This window comes from Arvicanthis niloticus, chromosome 10, assembly GCF_011762505.2.
Source record: "Arvicanthis niloticus isolate mArvNil1 chromosome 10, mArvNil1.pat.X, whole genome shotgun sequence".
NCBI classification, from domain to species: Eukaryota; Metazoa; Chordata; class Mammalia; order Rodentia; family Muridae; genus Arvicanthis; species Arvicanthis niloticus.
Genome location: NC_047667.1, coordinates 21178990 through 21194323, shown reverse-complemented (window position 1 = coordinate 21194323; position 15334 = coordinate 21178990). Strand labels below are relative to the sequence as shown.

Genomic DNA, 15334 nt, shown 5'->3' with positions numbered 1-15334 from the left:
TCTGGAGTTCTGGACCAACATCGTGGTTTTCAGAACAATAAGCATTCCTAGCATGAAGACATTTGAATCTTGTGACTGTAGCGAATGGGATGCAGACAGAGACCCCAGGATAGAATCCTGGCCATGCTTGGGAACTGAGCAAAGAGGCAGAAAGAATAAACAGAGCTGTGGGGTCATCGTTGCCAAATACATATATTGGATTTGGAACCATAGATATATCTGTGACTTCTGTTCTTTTAATTTATTATCATTATTATTGTCATTATCATTATTATTGTGTGTGACATCAGGGGGTGCACATGGTATATGTGTGAAGGCCAGGGAACAATGTTGAAGGTTTGGCTTTCTCTTTCCACTTTATTTATGTGGGTTCCAGGGTGTTGTGAATGGGTGCTTTGCCTGCATGTTTGTCTGTGCGCCCCTTGCATGCCTGGTCCCCACAGAAATCAGAAGAGGGCATTGAACCTCTTGATGCTGGAGTTAGAGATAACTGTGAGCCATCATGTCGGTACTGGGACTCAAACCCATGTCCTCTGAAAGAACAGCCAGTGCTCTTTAACTGTGGGGTTATCTCTCCAGCCCCTGCTTTTCTGGTTTTGTTTGAGGTAAGATCTTACTCTCTATCTCAGACGTCTTCTATTCATATACCTCCTGCCTCCAACACCTAAGCCCCAGGATCACAGGTGTGCACAGAAGAGCATAGCCTTCTGCCTTATATTTTTACCACATGAAAGAAGTCCTTCAAGTTGCCTCTCCATGGAGAAGGGGTGTGTTCATCTTCAGCCACTGTTTCTTGGTGACCTTTACTAGGGCAGAAAGGGTGAGTCTGGGGGTGATTCTAGAATCTGTTCCTTCTGAGAGATCTTGAGGCAGAGCTAATGGGGTTCTTGTGCTGGGGTCACTGGCCACCCTCTTCCAGTATAAGCAAAATACCCCAAGGTCTGCTGTGACTCTCTGAAGGTCCGTTCCTTTCAGCCTGCCCAGTCCTTGTGGGTTCTGGACTAGCTGTGATTTTTAGGTCTGTGTACATATTTTCCTAGAAAGAGATATGCAGATAGTTACCTGGAATGTTATCTGTTTTGTAGCTCTGGGAATCAAACCCAGGGACTTGGGTATTCAGGGTAAGTGTTCTAACTCTGACCTACATGCACAGCCCAAACCCAGGAACATATTCCCTACCAAGCTAGAACTTGGTATAGAACATGAGGTTTCTATAGAACACAGAGCAGTGGCTGTAGCTCAGTGGAGAACTCACCACACATGCACTGAGCTTTGGGTTTGTCTCCCAGCCTTTGGGGGAAACCACATGGAAATGCTAGAGTAATACAGCATTTGTTGGAAGCTCAGCAGCTTGAAGTCTCCTATATCATTTAACCACCAGCCTTGGCATCTCCTTGTAACTGAATGGAGAGAGAGAGAGAGAGAGAGAGAGAGAGAGAGAGAGAGAGAGAGAGAGAGAGAAAGAGAGAGGCAGACTACTCTTAGGTATGGTAATGGTATAGGAAAGGTTTTTTTTGTAGATGAAAGAGAGAACATAGCCAGAGGTAAGAACATCTGGAAGAGTCTAGAGTGAACAGGACCCTGAACCATGTGAGGAGCTGGGGGAGAGAAGAGGGTCGAGCCAGACCAAGAGGCCAGGAGAGTAAAGGGTAAACCAAAAGGAGACCATGTAACTAAAATGTCTGGGTTATATAGGGAAGGGCAGCTGGGGGGAGTGGCACCCCAGCCCCTGAACTGGAGAAGTTTAAAGTAGAGGGTAGGGTATACCAGCCATACTCTGGCAGGCAGGGACTGAGGGATGCTGGGAGAATCCTGTAGTCAGGTCCGATTTGATATGTTAAATAGGCACCTCAACCATTTGTCCCTGGTTTGAGACCTCACACTAACGACTGGTGTAAAGACAAGAACATAGGGTTCATGGAGACACTACTTTAGGGCTCCACAGCTGGGAGGCACAGGGTAAGGACTTGAAGCAGGGGCTGCAGACGCGAAGCCTTGTTCAGCTCTGCTTTCTTCCCAGCTGTGGTTCGTGTAGAAATCATTCAATGCTTACATAAAAAACATTTTTTTAAAAGAGCTTAGAAACTGGGTTGTTGTAGGGGGGAAAATGCTGTTTGTGGGGTAGGGACCTTGCTGAGCCACAGAGATCTGAGCAGGTGATCTGAGCTATCCATTTGTTAGCACTGGCGCATAGACCATACCGTTCTCCTGGGATTTTTTATTCCAGTGGGATTTAAGACAAACCTCAGGGGCACCAAGCTGGTTGCCGTAGCCATTGATCCTCCTGGGTGCTTGTATTGAATTTCCAGGGAGTAGGAAACCCAGGTCCACCACCCATCCTGCTGGCTCATGGCTTTCTCACTCCACATTAGAACTAGGGTGTCAGAGGAAGAGTGGGATGTTGGACTGCCCACCTCCACCACCAGGAGAGGAAATGTTGATTAACTGGCTTCAGAGAAGACATAGGGAACCCTGGGTGCTAATTCCCCAGTGTTTACTGAGTGTTAGGATGGGAGGGTATAGCTGCTCATACGTGCAGGCAGGCTCAACTCCCTAGACTTCCTAGATCCCAAACTAGGAACATTGCAGGTATCAGTGAGACCGCATGGTGGCGCATGGGCCACATTGTTCTCCTGGGGCCAGTGAGGATGCCCCTGCCTGAGTGTTCTTTCCCTTTCTCTGAGATGCCCCAGCCTTGTGCCCTCTCTAATTGCCTCTGCCTCTGCTGTGACAGGTGGGAGTGGTGGTGACATACCTGATGCTGCTTATCTTCTCCTACAATGTCATCTTCCTGTTTGTGGGGACTGCAAGCCTGGGGCTGTTTCTGAGTAGCACCTTCCCCAGTATGCTGGCCTACACCGAGGACACCCTCCAGTATAAAGGTAAGCGGCAGAGGAAACACAGGAGCATGCTTCCTGCCGCTGGTGGGTACCTCCTCTCCTGACCCCAGCGTGCTGTAGTATTCCGGTCCTGGGCTTTCTCTTTACCAGGAGAATCAAAACACTCCCTGGCACGGGTGGGAACAGCCATGTTTGGTCATGGATGTCCTGTGCATGGCTTGTGTGTCCTTGCATGTGCCCTTGCAGGCATCAGGGAAGCCTTGTGGCTTCCTTATCCATTTTCTTTCCTCTTCATGATGGCACGGTACTGTTTATAGGTCTAGGACTGACATGTTGGCTGTCATGATGTCTGGTCTGTAACTTAGAAGAAAAACAATTCTGTGGTAAAATGAGTCCAAGTATCAAGTGTCTTCTAGTTTCCAGCTTCCGTATCCTCTAAGTGGGTTCAACACCTGCCTGAGATACATCTCAAATCAGGGAAAACTCTTTTGACCTGTGATTCAGGAGCAGCCCTGGCCATGATGGAAGTGAGGGCAGAAACAGCATCAGCCAGTGTCAGCATACATCTGTGTGCTACTGAAAACATCATGAAGAACAGGGGACATGCCCAGGAGACATCGTCCCTTTCCCCAGCTCATCCTGGCAGCAGGGGAGGCAACTCCTGGGGGGGGGGGTCAATGTACTCAGACTCTCAGGAGAGTCAATTAAGTGAGGAAACAGGGTCCTGTGTCAGTTTTTTTGTTAAGATTTATTTTATGTATATGGATACACTGTAGCTGTTTTCAGACACATTAGAAAAGGGCATCAGATCCCATTGTAAATGAGTGTTAGCCACCATGTGGTTGCTGGGAATTGAACTCAGGTCCTCTGGAAGAGCAGCCAGTGCTCTTAACCACTGTGCCATCTCTTCTGCCCCCTCATGTCAGTTTTGAGAGATGAGCTGATGTTCCAGTTTGGCAAGTTCTGCTGGACGACCACTCAGCTCCATCTTCCTGTCACTTCCCATGGTCTGGACTTAGAGGCAGCCTTTCTCATAATTTACTTGCTTGGCATATTTAATAGTGCTGGACTGTCCAATATCCAGTCCCCTCATCTGCTTTCGTAGGTCTGGACTCGTCTTGATTCCCTTCAGTCTTGTCTGACTCACTGGCTCAGTATTATGGCCCCCCTGTAATTCCATACTACACCCTGGACCCAGGCTCCTCTGAGTGGAGAGGTAGCCTGTTCTAACAGCATCTAAGTGTGAGGATATCACAAGGTCACTCTCTATGCTGCTGCAGAGGGTCTTCTGAAGCACAGCTGGCTAGGGAGCCTCTCGGAGCTACAGTCTAGCCACACTAACTACTTGGAGTTCCTTGATGACACAGAGATTACTTTGAGCAGTCGTGATTTGGCCATAGCCACACCTGGTCTGGACTGCCTCCAACTGTCCCCCTACCCCATCCATGTGCTTCCAGGAAGTATCTGATCTTCATGCTCCACTGACTCAGGCCTGTCCCTGCTATATGACCCATCTCACAGCTTCTGTACCTAGGGTATGTCCTCTCCAACACAGTCCCAGAAAGGGACAAAGAGGGTAAGCTTTGAGGTCATCATAAACACATCAGTCCTATATGACCTCAAGTGACATCATCTCTTCTCATTGAGCCTCTGTTTTCTTTCCTTTTTAAAAAAGATTTATTTACTTTATTTAGATGAGTACTCTGTAGCTGTCCCCAGACACCCCAGAAGAGGGCATCAGATCTCATCACGGATGGTTGTGAGCCACCATGTGGTTGCTGGGAATTGAATTCATGATCTTTGGAAGATCAGTGCTCTTAACCGCTGAGCCATCTCTCCAGCCCCAGAGCCTTGGTTTTCTCTTTTGTTACATGGTGGCTTACACCTGTAATACTAACATTTGGGGGCAGAAGCAGGCACATCTCTATGAATTCTAGGCCAGCCAGGGCTACATAGTGAGACTTAATCTCAAAAAAAGAAGGACAAGGAGAAAGAAGAAGGAAGGTGAAGGAGGAGGAGGAGAAGGAGAGATAGAGGAGGTGGCAGCTGCCTACTTCAGTTGGGCTGGGTTGTACCTCAACGGCAGAGCACTTGCCTTGCATGTGGAAGGCTCTGGTTTTGCTCCCCAGAACTACAGAAACAACCTCAAACCAAATGCTGATCCTGTAGGAATGCTCTATGTGGGAGAAAATCTAAAGCTCTCGATTGACTGGCATCCCTGGCAGCTCGCAGGCCTCCCTACCGCTAAGTTTATGGCACTATCCCTGATGTACAGAAGGATCTCCGGATGTTTCAAAACAATGCACAGAACAGACAGGAGCCGTTGGAATTCAGAGATGGGAGTGGGCAGTGTTCAATCTAGAAATCTGATCAGATATGAACTGCTCTGGAATGAGAAAGAATGGGAAAGGGAGAGCTGCTGAGGATGTGCCAGAGAAAGGGACAAGGCACAAGCAGGCAGGACAGGATTGGCTTGAGGGAAACAGAAAGATCTGGAAGGAAATAAAGCCCTCAGCAGATGTGCCAGCCTTGGCCACAGTACTACTGATAAGCTCTGGTATGTAAGCATGTACCAGAGAACTATGGGGGCCAGTAACCCTTCTGGAATATTGTCTGGTGGAGAAGGAAGGCCATTGGGTATCGGGGTCAGACTGTGCGGGAAACAGGGACAGTTGGGGCTTGAGGAGAAGCTGCCATCCCAGGTGTAGGGACTATGGAAGATGCTTCCAAAGGAAATCTAAACTCAGACACAACACATAAACTAGTGGAAGGAGAATCTTCAGCAGGCAGGTAATGGACCAATCAGAGACAGGCCATGACACAGGCTGTGATCACAGTTTATCCTGGCCGAACCTTAGGTAGCTCAGGAGCCAGCAGTGTGACCCTGCAAAGCACATAAAGCATTTAAACTTGTCCTGAAGTACTGTCCTGGGTCAGCACTCTAGAGAAGCCACAAGACATGTCAAAGGGCAAATAGCAAAGGGTGTTATAACTAGCCTTAGATTCCATATCTGATGCTAAGCTCTGAAGATCTCAGGAGATCTTTCTGGAATAGCAGGCTGTGGTCAGACTGAGAAGAGTTCTGATTGCCAGGCTGTATAACTATGAATGATTGAAGGTTTGAGAACAAGAGACATATGAACAGTAGAATAGAAACAGTCCCAAAGTAGTCACAGGTCAAAATCCAAGGTGTCTTAGGAACCCACAGTGTCATACCACACCCTGCTTCTTCACTGGGATACCCAGAACACCATTGGCTCTGCCAGAAGAAGGCAGAACAAAGTCTAAAATCAGTAATCCACAGTCTGTGCTTTCTTTCAACAGACCAGCAGGAGAAACAGAGGATTCTGGGATGAATGCTGTGGTTCCCAGTCTCCTGGGTGCTGCCAGCATACCACTAGGAGTCAAGAACGGGGCTCCCTGCTTCATGCTTCTCCTCAGGGCATCCGAGCACCGGGCAGAAAGGGGAAGGCAGAGCCAGCACTGGGGGACCAGGGCTGATTCAGAGTGGGAAGGCACAGGAAGAGAGAAAGCTTTCCTCTGGAATTTAGGCGGTGCTCTTTAAGGCCTTCCACTCGGAGATCTTTAATGAAGAATCCTTGCTTGTTCACACTGCTTTATTTGATGGTGGATGTGAATGCATACACTTTATTCAGGGTGAGCCAGGGATTAAATACCCTTTTTGGGAAGGAATGCCCAGGAAAGGAAGCTCATTGGCTGAACGCTCTGGGCTTATCTAGATACTTCATTACCATGGAGAACTCCAGGTGTTTATGCTACGTGACTCAGCGCCCGTGGTCCTCAGTAGAGTGTCATGGTTACACGTTCCAGAGCAGGTAGAGGCAGGTAGGGAAAGGCTCCACTCCTGTTCTCAGCTGAGATTCCCAGGGTTGGAGCTCATTCAACCTTGCCAATCTTATGCGTGTCTGGTAACAACGCGTCTCACATGCCCTACACCATGGTGGTCCATTACACCTTCCAGAGGCATCCCAGAGTGCTCTGTATTCTGATAGCTCACTTCTGCATCCTCAGCTTGCTCTCACTCAACCTTCCCTTCTCATTTGGCTAGGTTGTGCGACCACAGTACTGGTGACTGGGGCAGGAATTGGCGAGATGGTCCTGCAGATGCTGGTCGGCTTGGTAGGTGGGGTCCTCTGGGGGTGGTTGGGGAGTACTCCTCAAAGCAGGTGAGAAGATACAGCTAGCACTTTTAAGTCCAAGCTGTCACTTCCTGAGTTCTGCATAGCCTGCTGGAACCCTCCAGGCTGGGGCTAGCTCTTTCCCTTTCTAAGCTAGCCAGACTCAAAAGCCAGGTCTCTGAATGTGGGATGTGGAGACCTTAATGACCAAATGCATGAATCCAAAGCAAACAAGGCTGTCTGGGCCTGGGGCCAGGGGGCCCCCATGGGAATGCCGTTAGCTCTCAAAGCCTAGTTAGTGTGCCCGGCTGCCGGCAATGTTCCTAATCCATCCCTCCCAGGTCCATGTCTCCCACCAGTCTGTAGCAGTGCTACCCAGGACCCCATTCGTATCCAGCGCCTGCCCTGACCACTCCTTAGCTTTCCTTCAATGTGTCTGTGTTACATTTGTTTCCCAGGAAATCAGAAATTAAAACCAACATTACTTTGCTTGATTACCGTAACACAGATGCCAGTTTTTTCACAGTGCAGGATCCTGAGACATAAATAAACTTAGCAGCTTGCCCTAGGTCAGCTGGCTTTCAGTAACAGCCAGCAATGAAGCAGAGCTTGTGTTATATAGTCCACTCCCCACCCCCAAGGCCCTCATAGCCACTGGAACCTCCTTTTTCTCCCTTCCAGACTGATGGAGAGGAGGGATTACATTCTGGATGTCCTCTGCATTGAAATGCTATGTCTGGGGTCTGATGTGGTGTGCTCTTTGTTCCTTCCTTCCTTCCTTCCTTCCTTCCTTGCTTCCTTCCTTCCTTTCTTTCTTTCTTTCTTTCTTTCTTTCTTTCTTTCTTTTGCTCTTTCTTTCTCTTATTTTTTTTTTTAAAGACAGGGTTCCTCTGTGCAGCCCCCTGGCTGTCCTGTAACTCACTCAGAGATCTGCCAATTAAAGGTGTGTGAGCCACGTGGTGTGATTTCTTAAGTTGGTGACCTATAAAAAGTTCTATTTGCTACTTTGACGTATTCTAAATTTCATAATAAGAAGCTAAAAGATGATACACATGACATACACACACACATACACTATACACACTCTCATACACACACTCATACATGCACTCACATACATACACACTCAAACACACATACACACATACACACATACACACACACCTTCTCCAGAGTTCCAGTTAGGCTTATAGGTATAGAAACATCTCATGTTTGAAATGTCAATGATCATTATGGTGTCTTCCAAGAAGTTTTGAAACATGGGGCTGAAAAGAGTGTATGAAATATAGGTCCAACCATGGCTTTACAGCAGGATTTATGTCTTCCCTAGATTTGTAACTTTGGGGAGACCTCCCCCACCTTTCTGTGTCTGGTAGGATGACCCCAACTTCACTGAGAAACCGACAAGGGCCCAAGGCAGCCATTTTCCCCATACACTGTCAGGTGGGATTTTAATGGCTGCTGTGTTCCTCTCTGGCAGATCTTTCAGGCCCAGGGCAGTTACAGTTTCCTGGTCTGTGGTGTGATCTTTGGCTGCCTGGCTTTTATCTTCTACATCTTGCTCCTGTTTTTCCACAGGATACACCCTGAACTCTCATCAGGTAAGAAGAAAATTTGTTTCTACACAGAAGGGGGAAACAGAGCAGGGAGGGGAAAGAATGTGATCCTAACCATCGGAAGCACTGTTCTGCTCCAAATGAAATGCAAGGAAGTGTTTATTTTCCTACGGCTTCCCTTTCCCCTTTTCCTGATTTCCCTGTGATTGTTCACTGGAGTCTGAAGGCAACAGAGGGTGAACAGGCTGACTCACAGCTTCTCCATTAGCAGAGGGGCACGGACAGTGAACCTGTCTTCCTGTAATCCCTTTACAGTGAACCCTAGTGCCAAAATCTGAGCGTGTGAGAGGGCAGAGCCTGCCTCCCTGGCTGGAGCGTGGCCCAGTGGCCTAACTAGCCCCTTTCTTACAGTTTGGGGTTTTGATTCTTGTCCAAATCGCTTCTTCGAAAAGGATTTCTTGGGGTGGGGGTGAGGGGCAAATATCAGGAAAGAGTTCCTTCAGGACAGAGACACTCCTAAGGATAGTCTCCATCCTGGAGACCCCAGGCCAGGGTAGTACCAAGGCTATTTTTGTAACTATGCAAGTCCCTTGCCTAGTGACAACAGCCATGCATCAGGCTGTTCTTAGCAAAAGGTACCCACGCTAAGCCAGTGCTGCCTCTGCATAAACAGAATAACTCAGAAAGATGGAAGAACTGCCCACAGCCCCTCTCTCTCTGTAGCCACGTTCACTTTAAAGACTAAGTGCATAGCCGGAAGTGGTGGCGCTTGCCTTTGATCCCAGTACTAGAGAGACAAAGGCAAGTGGATCTCTGTGAGTTCCAGGCAAGCCTGGTCTACTGAGTGAGTTCTAGGTCAGACAGGGTTCCCAGTGAGACTCTATCTCAACAAAAAACACAACTATCTCAATCAACAAAAAACACAACACAACAAAAACCAAAAATTGAGTACAGAGGTTCAGCAAGAGAGGGGCCACACGGCCTCCCAGGACAGCCTCTGAGATGGCAGGTGGTAGCTTTTGACTAGTCAATCCCTCTATGGAGAGCATCACTTAATATATACAGTCAAGATGGTTCAGCATGTAAGGGTGATACAGATCCCATCAAGACTGAGTTCACTCCCTGTGACTCACATGGTGGAAGGAGAGAACTTAACTCTTGTAAGCTGTCCTCTGACTTCCACAAGAATACTGACTGTGGCATGCATGCTCCTCCAGTAGACACACATAATAAATATCCCAATAAAGACTGTGCCCTTGAAGAAGAGGAAGAAGAAAAGGAGGAAGAGATGATGATGATGATGATGATGATGATGATGATGATGATGATGATTGTGAATATAAAATGACTAACAGTTCCCATGTTCCTTTCTTATGGGAGACAAATAGGTTTTTTCCCCAGCCCTAGACACTAGTCTTAACTGTCTCTATTAGCACGTCACCAGAACTTGATCTTGATCTGACTTTCCCACAGTGCCCTGTGTGTGTGTGTGTGTGTGTGTGTGTGTGTGTGTGTGTGTAATGCACGCACACATGTGTGTGGGCACGCAAGTGTACCTGTGAGATTGTGGGTGCGCATGTGCCCCAGTGAGCGCCAGAACAGCAGAGAAACATAAAGCTTGCTTGTTCTCACGAGTGAGCTGTGAGGAGGAAGCTGGGCCACCCACATTTGCTACGGTACTGTTCATGTTTTCTTTCCTAGTTCCTACCCAAGACAAAGCCCTTGGTGTGGAGAACTCTGACCGCTACCAGAGGTGAAGAGCTCAGGTCCTGAGCAACAGGGTGACCAGACTGACACAGGAAGCCAGGGTCGCACAGGAGGCTTCTCTGCCGCCTTGTTTGTGTCTTCCTTCCCTGAGTCTTCCCTGGACAAATCCAGCACCTGCCTGACACTTTAGTTATCTTCCTCTCTAGCTCGGACTTGTCCTTGACAACCGGAAGGGAGGATGAAAGACAGTCTTCACACCTCTCCACACACCACCCCACGCATGGGCTAAACTCTGGGTTTGAGATCACTTTTTAGTTGAGGTTTGAAAAACACGCTAAAATCATAAGTCACTAATCATTGCTAGGTGTAGATATATTTTAAATTAATCAAAATCCTCTGGCATGTTAAAAAAAGATTTATGTGTTCTTCACTTACCCATGGTCCCAAGACCCTCACATCCATCCTGCAGAAATCAGTTTATTTGTGTCCTAAGACAACAAGGGAAATGTTGAATCTTGCTTTGAGACCCTAGTTCAGTGTTGCACCAGGCTAACTCAGACAAGCTTTAGAAAGCTGACTGTTAAATTTTCATTTTGAGAGCTAGTAGCCATGACTAAGACTTAAATTATTATTATTATTTTGAGATGACATTTCTCTGTGTAGTCCCAGCTGTTCTGGAACAACTCACTGTGTATACCAGGCTAGCCTCAAACTCACAGAAATCTGCCTGCCTCTGCCTCCCAAGTGCTGGGATTAAAGGTGTGTGCTGCCACCGCCCAGCTTAAAAAATAACTTGTAACTATACGTCAAAACGTCACTTTCTAATTTTACATGACAGATGATCCTGAGCCTCAGAAGCAGCTTAAAAGCTACCCAGGAGTGGCCATGGCACCAAGGTGGTGACATTTCTGTGACAGAATACTGCTGGGCTCCTCCCCTCAGCTCTCAGTGACAGCCCGCTGGTAGTCCAAGGTCAGCCATGGCCCAGAAATGGGAACAATTGTACCCCTGGGAACAGACGGGGTTCCCAGCATCTAACGAGCAGTGCTAAGTGGTTCAGAGAGCACAGGGAGAAGGAAACTGATAGCCTATTGCTCTTTATTGAGATCCTCAAGGTACAGAAGCATTTTAAAAAATAGCTCATTTGGAATTTTATACCTTTTATAGATGAAAATTTTATACTGTGTCAAGGTCCTTTTTTTCCCTATATGAATCTAGGACTCCTGAATAATTCAAGCCATGCAGTGTACAAAGAGCAGTGTCAGGATGCAGAAATCAGTGTATGTCAGGAGTGTCCACTTCTATACAGAACGTAGGTCAGTAATACAGAGAAAACAAGAAGACAGGCTCACCAGCCTGGACGGGGATGGGTACAAGGCTTCTGGCAACACCGACATGGCTGTCACAGAGACTTCTGGAAGGGACAAATGTTGTTACAATCATCAAGTTTATCCGTGCAGTCTCTGTGCACATACATGTATTCATGTGAAAGTAAGTGGATCATGGTCCCAAGGGCTGTTAGTTCACACACTAGACACCAGCAGAGTAGAGATGGACCAGGTATTGGCCTTCTAGCTGTGACCCCAGATGCCTGCCTGTCCCCCAAACATCTCCAGACTTGCTTGTTTTTACCAGTATGGTGGCATTTCTAAAAGCACCCTACCTCACAGGAACTCTGAGAGAATTAAGAGTGTGTGGAGCATCTGCTTCATGCCCTATATGGGAACTGCCTTCAAATGTTCATGTTTTTATTTTATTACTTCTAAAGCCTCATAAGCAGCTTAGAAGTCATCTACATTTGGTATAAACTTTAAGTCAAACAAATTTAACGTTGAAACGCCAATGGCCTAAGCAAATCCTTTTAACTATATTTATAAATACTTTTAAAAGTACCTCATACTGCCAAATTAAAATCTAACTGGGCAATCTAACTATGGTGACTGACCAGGGCAAAGAGAAAGTGGTTGTATTTTTCTTGTAGTTTTTTTTTTTTTTTTCAAGAAAACATCCTTTTTATACAGATCTAGAAAGAAGAATCACTGGTTATACCTACATTGGTGATGATTGATGTGTTAATATAGAAAATAAATTAAAAATGAATCTAATACTTTCCTAAAATAAAATATTTTAAACCTAGTAGGTGTGTTCTCCATCTTGAAGGGCAAGTGACCCTTTATACTGAAGAGCAAATGGCCTAATACTCCCCAGAGGTAGGTCTCTCTTATAGGTTCACATGATGTGCATGCACACACTAACATGCACACATACACCCTGATACATGATACACACATGACAACTGCATATGTATGTATGTATGTATGTATGTATGTATGTGCACGTTTGGGATTTGGGGCAGGGCTAGGGATGGTACCTGGGGTCTCACACATTCTAGGTAAGACTCAGCACTAAGCCATCTCTCAAGATGTCACTTCAGAGTTTTGTGATGTCTTCCTGTTCCCAGATTCCTTCTGCAGACATGGGAATCTAAGCCACCAGCACACCTTGCCCCCTAAGGCACAGTCACTTAAGGGGGTTCATTTGTTTTGTTGTTGTTATTCACTTGTTTTATCTTTTTGCCCAAGATAGACTAGATCTTGCTATGTAGTTCAAATCACCTTGAACTCCTGATTTTCCTATTTCCATACCCCAAGTGCTAGGATTACAGGCATATATCACCACAGCCAGTTTATGTGCATCTAGGGATCAAATTTAGAGTACACGGGGGGGGGGGGGGGGGGGGGCGCGGTAGTGAGCTACCCACTGAGTTATATCCTCAGCTCGCGAGTTTCTTACAGAGATTACATTTATCCATTAAAAAAAGAAAAAGGCCAAGCACCCACCATGTTCAAAGCAGAGGTGCTGCATGTTCAGGTGCTGTTTCAGCAGTGAATGAGAAGTCCTTGCCTCACAGACTTCAAGGTCAAAGCCATAGAAACAGCAAGTAAATATGTTATAGGATGATGGGATACTGTAAAGAAGAAGCAGGGGTGGGCGTGGGAATGGCAGAAGATGCTCGGGCTAGCTTACCAAGAAATCATGTGCTACACAGGAGCAAGCCAGGCAGGTGGGTACCCAGAAATATTCCTGCCAGGTAGAGGCTACAGCAAGGGGAAGGGACTTGAACTGGAATGTTTCATAGAATCTGAGGAACAGCTGGCAGGATGGCCTGGACCAAGTGCAAAGCAGGCAGACAGTGGCAAGAAGTAGGGAGGCATTGTAGCTGGGCCCAGATCACATAACCAGGGTAAGAATGTAGGTTTTCCTGGGGGACATGAGCTCATCACAGACCATCACGTGGTGTGGTTCACACATTTAAAACCGTCACTCTGGCTGTTTGAAGATGGTGGGACTGAGATTGGCTGAAGAGATGACAGTGACTTGGGCCATGTTGGAAGCAGAGGAAATGGCGAGGGTGAATTATTGGAAGGTCTGACAGACTTTGCTGATGGATTGAGTGTGAGAAAAAAGTATCAGTTTCAAGCCGAAGGCATCTATCTGACCTATACCAGGGTGTGAGGCCATTTTGAGGCAGGCAAGCACAGGGAAGACTCCACTTGGCTATACATACGGTACTTAACAAGCTGAGACTTTGCCAAACGTCAAGCTACACACCCCTCCCTAAATAAAGTAACTGATAACTCTGACCTGGAGCTCCCTAGCAATCCTTAGTAACTCCCTTTCTGTAGTCAAACACATCCTGGAACACCTTGGGATCTGGAACAGTGGGCTCAACCAGCCTGGACTGGTTTGGAGTACATATACAATAAAGAAAACTATGCTTTACACATGAAGTCTTAGGGGAAAAAATCCTTATTTACCACCATGACTGTGCATCATTGCACAAATGTATGATGAAGATCAGATGCATTATGGGAAAGAACATGTGATGTAAACTAAGGTTTATATAATTCATACATGCTATACCATGCCTGTGGAGGTCCGTGGACAACTTGAGGTGTTGGTCCCTGCCTTTCCATCTTGTCTGAGAAGGGTTCTTTGCTGCTGCACAAGCCAAGCTCTCTTCTGGTAGATTCTTCTGTCTTGGCCTCCTATCTCTGGGAAGAGCAGCCATTCCCAACCTATGGGTTGTGACCTCTTTGGGGGAGCGGGTCACCCGAGTACACTGTAGCTGTCTTCAGACACACCAGAAGAGGGTATCAGATGCCATTACAGATGGTTATGAGCCACCATATGGTTGCTGGGAATTGAACTCAGGACCTCTGGAAGAGCAGTCAGTGTTCTTAACCACTGAGCCATCTTCCAAGCCTGAGGCCATGTCTTTTTAAAAACAGTTCTGCATATCAGTTTACAATGCTATCTTGGATACCAAGTCTGCTACTAGACTTGGTAGCTAGAGCTCAAAGAGAAGTTACGTAACTTACAGTGTTCACAGACAAGGCATGAGATCACCTAGTTAGTGGTTGTAGGGACTGAGAGATTGAGCCTAGGGGTTCTTCAAAACCTAGAGGGTTAGGAAAAGAAGGAATGCAGTAAAAATCAGAAGCCAGAGGTAGGGACCGTATAAGGAGACAAAGTGGCTTCCTGGAAGGTATGGAAAGAGCATCTCAAGGAGATGTCAGTGCTTGTGAGGGGTTAACAGGACTGAACACACACTGGGCCAGATTGGAGAGGGACTTGGATAAATGACCAGTGTGTTCAAAACACATGGGATCAACACACATACCATCCAGTACCATGGCCAGCATCTGCCAGGAACCTCCACGGCTGGTGAGGTTCCTTACTTCTGTGTCAGTCTTCCACTATGACAGACCACCGTATTTCTGAGTGACTCCCGATGAAGTCACTACATGATCCCTACAGTGGCAGGTGCACTGTGATGATCAGTGTGTGACCTGGGACTCTCAAGCACTGTCTCCCACCTAATAAAGCTGGAAGAGTCCCAGCCCGGGGGTGTTTGCCATTAGATGCCTCTATAAAACACAGAGGAAATGGTACCTGCAGCCAGCACACTTTGCCAAACTAGTGCCAACAGTTGGAAAGGCCGAAATGGTGGCTTACTCGGGCTTTTTCCCGAAGGACCCTGGAGCTTTGGGTATTCTAAAATGCAAGAAGCAAGAGAGTACTTCTCAGA

The 15334-nt window shown here is 46.9% G+C and overlaps 1 protein-coding gene across 4 annotated transcripts in view; it reads left to right on the top strand.

Annotated features, from left to right (window-relative positions):
* Window positions 1-15334, top strand: part of Slc60a1 (solute carrier family 60 member 1) — a 47540-nt gene that overhangs the window by 16885 nt on the left and 15321 nt on the right. For 3 of the 4 annotated variants that reach the window (XM_076941145.1, XM_034513208.3, XM_076941146.1), the window contains exons 7-9: window positions 2735-2882; window positions 6910-6980; window positions 8460-8580. In XM_076941145.1, the coding sequence (XP_076797260.1) occupies window positions 2735-2882; window positions 6910-6980; window positions 8460-8580 (340 nt within the window). Of the gene's footprint in view, window positions 1-2734; window positions 2883-6909; window positions 6981-8459; window positions 8581-10236; window positions 12379-15334 lie in introns of those variants that run through there. The other variant, XM_034513210.2, reaches the window with a different exon arrangement.